This window comes from Scyliorhinus canicula, chromosome 2 (genome assembly GCF_902713615.1).
Source record: "Scyliorhinus canicula chromosome 2, sScyCan1.1, whole genome shotgun sequence".
Taxonomy (NCBI): domain Eukaryota; kingdom Metazoa; phylum Chordata; class Chondrichthyes; order Carcharhiniformes; family Scyliorhinidae; genus Scyliorhinus; species Scyliorhinus canicula.
The window spans coordinates 59,156,445-59,164,822 of NC_052147.1; the positions used below are offsets into that span (position 1 = coordinate 59,156,445).

At 41.4% G+C, this 8,378-nt stretch overlaps 1 protein-coding gene across 4 annotated transcripts in view; it reads left to right on the forward strand.

Annotated features, from left to right (window-relative positions):
- Positions 1–8,120, forward strand: part of samd4a (sterile alpha motif domain containing 4A) — a 237,761-nt gene extending 229,641 nt beyond the window's left edge. For all 4 annotated transcript variants that reach the window (XM_038779283.1, XM_038779263.1, XM_038779301.1 and 1 more), the window contains one exon: positions 5,079–8,120. In XM_038779283.1, coding sequence (XP_038635211.1) covers positions 5,079–5,107 — 29 coding nt within the window. In that variant the 3' untranslated portion in view covers positions 5,108–8,120. The remainder of the gene's footprint in view (positions 1–5,078) is intronic.
- The last annotated feature ends 258 nt before the right edge of the window (positions 8,121–8,378 follow it).

Consider the following 8,378-nt stretch of genomic DNA (forward strand, 5'->3'; position numbering starts at 1 on the left):
GAAAGGTCACCGTGGGGGTCACCAAGGAAAGTGGAGGCTGGAGCACCAGGCGAGGCCGCATTGCTTACGGCTGAAGAAATAACTAAGGTAATGGCTGCGGAATTCGAAAGGCAGTTTACAAAATATATGGAGACAATGAGGAAGGAGATGAGGGAGGTTTTGAGTGTGCTGGTGGAAGAAGCGATTTCCCAGGTGACGACGGTGTTGGCGAGCGCAGTGGCGGAGGTGCAGGAGCAAGGTGAGGCGCTGAAGGAAATGGAGGAGACATTATTGCAGCATGGTGATCAACTTGCGTCGATGGGGAAGGAGGTGCGGAAGGTGATGGAGATTAATAAGGATCTGCGAGGAAAAATGGAAGACCTGGGAAACAGATCCAGGCGACAGAATTTGAGGATTGTGGGGCTGCCTGAAGGAGTTGAAGGCCGAGTGAGTACTTTGCTGCGATGCTGGCGAAACTATTGGGGGAGGGGGAGGATCCCTCCCAATATGAACTGGATCGGGCTCATCAGGCGTGGAGGCCTGTACCAAAGGCGAGTGAGCCATAGGTACAGTGAAGGAGAAGGTCTTGTGCTGGGCCAAGCAGAAGCGGGTGATGCAGTGGGCTGGAGCTGGTATATGTGTATACCAGGACTTTATGGTGGAGCTGGCGAGGAGGCGGGCTGCTTTCAACGGGGTGAAGAGGGCACTGTACATTAGCAAGGTGCAGTGCGGCATTGTATATCCAGCGAAGCTGAGGGTGACTTACAAGCTCAAGGACTTTTATTTTGGAACGGCGGAGGCAGCGGAGGAGTTTGAGAAGGCAGAAGGACTGTGGCAGAACTGAGAAATTGAGAAATGGCCATGTGCCAATGTAACCTCATGACTGTAATGTCTTTTTTTTTTTTTTGTTTCACTGCGTGCGGGTGTATGGGCTAAAGGAGCCGGTGTTGTGTATATTTGGACAAGGGAAGTGATAGGACTTGCACTCGAAGTGAGGGCTGTTTGGGGTGTAGGTGGATATGCGGGGTTTGTGTGTTAAAAGGGGATTTCTGGGCTTCCCTAGGGCCAGGCAAGGGGGAAAGGGACCTGGGCGGGGGCCTCCACGCTGGCCAGTCTAAGCCAGCCAGTGAACGGGAGTGAGGTGGGGGGAGGGACTGCGGCCATTGGAGCCTGGCAGAACAGGGTCCGTGTGGTCTAGCTGGGGTGGAAAGTTAGGGGGGACCGAGGTTGGGGGAAGGAGTTTTACAAGAGGCAGTGGACGGGAGGAGTTGGGGAGGAGTGGGGGGGGGGGGGGGTTTTACAACTCTTGGGTAACATGTACGGCACTCTTTCAGAGGTTGGACGGCGTTGAGTGTGTGTTTGGTGGGGGGTGGAGGGGGTTGACTCCATGGTGACCATGGGCGGTCCCAGACTCCTTTTTTTTTCTCCTTTGTTTTTTGTTTCCACCGTGGGAGGGTTTCTTTTATTGGATGCATATATTGGCAGGTGGGCCATTGTTTGGGGTGGTGGGAGGATGGGATCGTTGTTATTGTTAAGGGGGTTGATTTTGTATTTGTTACCGTTTACTGTCTGTGGGTGGGGTGTAAATTTTGAAGGAAAATGTGAAAATGGAGAATAAAAACATTTATTTAAAAAATATATATATTTAAATCTTTGCGACTAGAAATTGGTCAACCTCACTTTTTGGGCGCTGGGACCATGATTTGCAACCTGCCTATGCCCATTAAAATTAAAGTGGGCAACCCACAAACTTTGTGTGCCCATCTCATGTGAATGGTTGTGATATTGACCTGAATAGCTCTGGCACTGCAGTCTGCTACAGTGTTCCCTGCAGCCTGAGGGCACTATAGCTTTGTTTGCAGACCACGTGGTATAGCCAGCCTGCTGTTCTTAAAGGCAAGCTGCATCTTATAGGGGAGTTGTATAAAAATATCAGTACAATGTAAATTATTGCAAAGTGAACACCAAGGCGGTGGGAGGGGTGCACACTGTGGATGCAGCTCTGGAGGCATTAGTGATGCAGGTATAGAGATGGAGTGGGTTTATGATGGGGGATGAATGGGTGTGCACATCAATATTGGAGGCATGTCACACAACATCTTGTAACTATGAAGGCACATGGAGGAGCCTGGCTCCATCTTGGCAGAGGGGATGGTAAAGCTTGCCCACTCTGCAGCCTGCTCCATGTGTTGCAGACCCAGAGGCACTGTTACGAATATCCAATTTTGTATTCATATTTTCTGAGTGTATGACTTCTAGTTGGGGAATTAATTTTAAATGTAGGGTAAATGATACACACCTAGTTTGACAATCTTGTAAACAGACCTAAAAGTACTTGTAAATTAAAGGGTGGCCTATGTTTGTTTAATAAGATCATAGTATTGGAAACATAACATTGAGCTTCTTTGTGGGTACATGCCATCTACGGTTGATTCAATAAGAGGTTTTAATTATTCATATTATTTCAGAATATTAGGTTTCAGAATTGGAAGTAATTCATTTAAATCACTTATCTGGGACAACCCAGGCATGTCACTTTGCCATAAAAGATTCAGGGAGACATTTTTGGTTTTATCTGTGATTTCTTAAGTGTTCAGTTAAAGACTGGGTCCAGAGCAGCTAGGACGAAGCCGAGAGTGTCTGCCTGAAGCTGTGGACTAGGAGCAGAAGGCAGTGAAGAACCAGGGTGTTTCTGACTACTAAGCAAGAAGATAGTGAGATCCATGCTTGAGCTAGGGAGTCCTCAATTGAGGAGTTGAAGGGAGCAGCCAAGTAGATTCTTAGTGAAAGGAACGCAATAAATCCTGTATATTGGGGAATAGTGAGAATCAAAGTGAATTCCTGAAAGCTGTGGTACACCTTTATTTAGTCCCAGGAGAAGTGAAGCAATCTACAAGGTCCTGTAAAATATAAGAGAACTCTTGTGTGGAAATAGCTTATTAGTGTTGGGGAGTGTTCTATTGAAATTTGTGTTTAAAGTAGGTGTTTACGAAGTATAGTGTTAAGTTTGAAGTACTTGTTTTGTTTAACTCCTGTACAGTAAAGATTTTGTTTGATATGTGAATCTTGTGGCATGATTCTTTCAGTAAATAACCGGGAGTTCAGGTTTATTTTTAAAAGGTTCTCGTCTCTACTGAGATGATAACCGCCATTACTGCAGCTTTGTGTAAGCAAGTCAATTGCTGCTCTCATCCCTGAGAAGATGTTGCAGCATTCTCTTGCAAATGCAGGAATTTGCCTAAATACTTCCAAAAAACACTCTAGGATAATTCTAGTTGCTTTGAAGTAGCAAATGTTCCAAAACTTTAATTTAACCTGCAATCAAGGTGCATTCCCCTTGAGTAAATAACAGAGACATTGCCATGACATCAACCAGTTGGGCTGTGTGACATCAGGATAGTTCTGAATCAGACCCCAACACATACATTGGACACACCTGTATTCACCCTGACTCAGGCAGAGTGATGAATGGGTCACACGGGAAAGAGGTACACCAGTAAAATGGCGGCCCATGGCCTGAATTTATATACTCTGCAAGGGAACGTCTAGAACTACATGTTTAGTGATGCATTATTTTTGCCCAGATCAGGGAAAACTTTTCAAGGTGTGGGAAACGGAAATTTGGAAAGTTCTATGCACCAAAATCCTTTGAGGGGTAAGGCACCTTTATCTATTGCCTCGGATTAGGTAGGTTACCTACTCCAGATTATGAGGAGAGTGATTTAATTTGATGTGGGACCAAAGACAAAGTTCAGAAGACAATTTAGCTGACTTGATGCAACTCCAATGTTCAATATTGGTCTTGCCCCACTGATTGTATATGATGACCCTGACAGTGATCCATGTTTGGACATATATTTTTACTAAGTATTTTATAAAATATGTAATGTAATACATGTCCCAAATCGTCCGAGGGACAGCAATAACCATCAGATTGCCGCTAAGCTCTTATTTCCTTGCCTAATGTCGGAGTTTCACACTTGTGGCCCAGACTTCCGAACCGGGTCATGGAAATGAAGAGTTTTCCTGTTCTGATTTCTTCTTTGTAATGCAGGATCAGCATGGGAAGCCCAACCACGCTCCCTTTTTACAATACTATTTGCTATAGTTTGGTAAATCTTCATTCATCAAAGCACTGAAAAGCTTTGGGACATTTAAATAGCTTTTCTATAAGTTAGTGAATGAATGTGAGTGAGGTAAGTGGTTAGGGCTGCTAGTGGCAGGGTGGGTAGAGTACCAGTTTGGTGGGCTGGCAGAGTGGATAGGGTGATGAGGTAGTGACAAAGAGACAATCTGAGGGTCAAGGAGCACTGGGAGACTTGGGTGGAGAGTCGGGGTGGCATTGAACAGTCAGTGGGGAGTTGGGCAGGGGGTGTCGGGTGTATAGCTACCTGCAGTTGGATCTATTTTTTCAGTCCAGCATTCCTTGGCTGACTCTCCATGTAGGTGTGTGGAGAAGGGGTCTGTGGGGGTAGTTTATAATATAAAAAACAAGTGACCTTCCTGCCCACCCGGACTTGTTTCCCACATCACATTGGGTGTCAGGTCCATCCACCCATGGGCATATTAAGGCCACTTAAACCCTTGGGGGGGGGGGGGGGGGGGGGGGGCGGCATCAGATACACCATTTGTGCCTACCACTGATCAAAATGGTCTTTAACAACCCAGCCCGTCCCCCATGGCCTCTAAACCTGATGCCCCCTTCTCCCCCCCCCCCCCCCCCCCCCCCCAAGGATCTGCAGAGCTGTCAGACAATCAGATTGGCTGGCAGCTCTCTTGGACAGGCCTCCTCCCACATGGGGGAACGATGACCTACTCTGAATCAATTAAGGTTGTTCCAAGCTAAGTCACCAGAATTAAGACTGACTTTTCCAGTCACCACAAAATCCAGCCCAATGTTTCCATGAGTAAGTTGTACTTTTATTATTTTGTTTGCACTATTGGAAAACCCTGAATGTTTGTCATGATTCCTAAATAGCAATGGTATTGTGTAACTTAATAACTTTAAATAAAAATTTTAGATTGTACAGTGATGTATTGCTGTATGTAATCTGTTAGCAATTAAACTACAGAGTGTTGACTTTGCTTTTAACTTTCAGATGGCGTTGACAGAACCTCAACCATCTAGAAGGTTGAACTACACCATTGCTGCTGGCTCTGAACCACAGAATGTAGCTGCAGGTTCAGACCACGATTCACAAGTTCCAGTCCCATGCCCTGGACAGGGTCAACTGATGCCTTGTGTTATGTTTCTGCAAGCTGTAATGAACATATTTTTTGTGCAAGAGTCTGGATTGTTCCTGTATCACCAAAACCTGAAATATTATCAGGTCAAACAAAAATAATTCTGTCCATGAAAAAGGTTTTGCAGTGCAGCACTCCTAGATGCCTAATACTACAGAGGCATAATGTATGTAAGCAGAGCAGTTAGTGTAGGTATGGCAAATGAATGGGGAGACCTTTTGTAGTGATGAGGGAAGATTGAACTTGAAGCAACACAACAGCAGTTGGTTACATTTCTGTATTTTGAAAAGTTATTTTTTAAAAAATCTATAAACTTGGACAAATGTGTGACCAAAAAAAAACAGATGACATGTAAGGTGTCTTTCGTATTCATTGCATCTAATTGGGGTTATTAAACTCTTTCCGGAGTTGAAGTACTATTGTCATGAAAGGGGATTTGAAATGAGTGATTTAAGTGTAACTAAAATAAATTTACATATTGTTTACATAAACATAAAGGGTACATAAACATTTTCAGGTATGCCGTCGTGATTTGTATTGTTAAAGCATTTTTCTTTCCTTCTGCAATAGCAGCAGGTTTGCTTTTCTGATTAGCGGCAAGACCATACTTCTAGGTGATACTTGGTCATTTTAAAAGAAATTGTAAATGTAAGTGCTAGTCCTAAATAGGTACAAAGTGTTTAAAAATGAAGTGAGAGAAGAGGATTTGGAATGTTGTTGAATGCTGGAGACTTGAGTAATATGGTAAGAGGAAACTTAATCGGCCTTGCAGTTTGTTTAACTGTCAGCGGGTATGCTGCTTGCTCTTGTTTTGCTTTAGATTTTTGCACCCCCCCCCCCCCCCATCCAAAAAGCCTTATATCTACAGTTAAAGCAAAATTGATGCAGTATACAAGTTGTCAGATCCTGAATGTTTTTCCTGCCCCTTCCCCAAACTACATACCCAAAGTAAGTGTTCAAATATCTGCAATCTAGAGCTTCAGCATCTGAGTGAGAGACCGTCTAATTTGATGATTAGAACAATATATAAGGAAACGAAAAGGCAAGTGCTGAGAAATATTGGAAGGAATGAGATGAAAGTGAATACACATGGATATAGTATTGCCAGAAAGGGAGTTGGAAATGCAGTATTATAATTTAATTTGGTGAAAAAGTGTTATACATAATGCATTTATGTTTAACCGTTGAATGCAGCTTCAGAAAAGGTAATGTGACTGCATTCACATTAACACATGCTGTTTAACTAGAGTCCTAAAAGTATTTACAAATCAGAATTGATATTTATTCCTCCACTGATTTATAGATGCAGAGGTTATCTATTAATTAGATGTATTATTTTAGATATGTTATGTATTAACTTGCTATGGCTGGTAACCATGAGTATGTCTCAAAATATTAACATCCATTTAGTTAATTTTTTAATATTGCTTATTACTATTGACAAGGTATGGGTTAAATATTTACATAGCAACAAACATTTGTTTTGCTAAGAAGTGCTGTCTCGTGAATTAATTTTAACATGTGGCTTCTGTCTTGAGAACACTGACGTCATTCTCTGTTCTTCTGTTGAGTCCTGTATTGACTGCAGGTGTAGAGCTTGATTAATACTATCCTATGTAAAATGAATTATTTATGAAATGATGATTGCATGCATATAAGGCTGTGAAGTCAAATATCTAGAAATAAAGCGGCAGTGCCTTTCCTTTTGTATCTTCCACCTACCCCAAGTGTTAACTGTTTTATACAGTGCAAGGTAGCACCACCAATACAAAAACAAAGGTGATAAGACATATTCTTGATATTTATAGTCTTTGTTTTTGTTTTGTTAGATTTTTGTGCACACAGGATATCTCTGCAAACCCAGCACAAAGCCTGGCCTAGTAACTGTTTTGAATATGTTAGAAGTGCTTAACAACTTCTGGACATTAAAAAAAAAACAAGGTTGAAGAGCCACACACAACATTTATTCTACTGTAGTTAGCTGTGCCAGAAATTGAGGTTTTCTGCAATTTTCTGCCAGGTTGCTGTGGTGCCTTTAAGAGATTATGGCTGGAATGCAAGACATTAAATAGTGAAGATATTTTAAAAGTTCTGTATATTTTCAAAGGCAGGTCTTGCAATAGATGTGTGTGCACTATATATAAAACACTAAATAAAAAAATTTAATTGTTTTGTACAAGTCACCAAAATTTGCTATGGTGGCTTTTATTTTTTGTATTTCTTTATCTTGATTCAGAAAATAGTGAATGTTTATTCCTCTGGGAGGAATAGGAAGCAACAGCAACGCTAACAGTAATGACCTGGATACTTCCTCCCTTTTTTATTATATTATACCCTATATATTTATGAGCAGTTTTGTTGAAGAGTTCAATGTAGAACCTCTCCTCTTTAAAATACACAGTCCCTTATTGCTTTTTTTCCTTTGTTGCATGTCAGGCAGAGGCAATCCCTCATTGTAAATGCATGCATGCTTATGTTCCTGTTGCCCTCTGTAAAGAAGGTAGTGTACAAGAAGTATGTTTCTTGCATAGTTACTGCTGCACATAAATGCATATTTTTACAGTTTGTCACCTTATGGAAAAAGCACGTTTGTTACATGTTAAAGCTTTATGACAAACACTAATATGTTTTACTTGCTGTTCTTTGCAAGTGTATAGTTTTCAAATGTTCTTGTTTAAAGTTACCAATGAATTACTCTTGTGACTTAAACAGCAAATTTGCTGCAATGTATTTATTACTCCCATTTCTGTCACTTAACTAAAATGATGGTTATTTCATATCAGCATTATATTGAAAGTGAAGGGAGATGATTAATACAAGGTTTTGTAACACTGGTGTATGTGTCTTTTTTAACTGCAAAAATAAAATACACACACCTAGTTTGACCATTGAATAAAGTTTTTATCTTCAATGTATTATGAGTCTGTCAAGCAGTTGAAAGGAAAAATGGATAGAAAGCACAAGGACAATATATGTATTTTTCTCACTTCTCTTCCATGTCCAACATCACCTTTTCATCAAGCAGACAGCAGGAAAAACCACTTTCCTCTTATGTCATCTATAAGCAGATAAGCTAGAACAAATCATTTCTCAATTTCTCTTATTCTTTCTTTCTATGTTCTCTTGCGTGCTTATGTATCCTTTGGAGAACAATT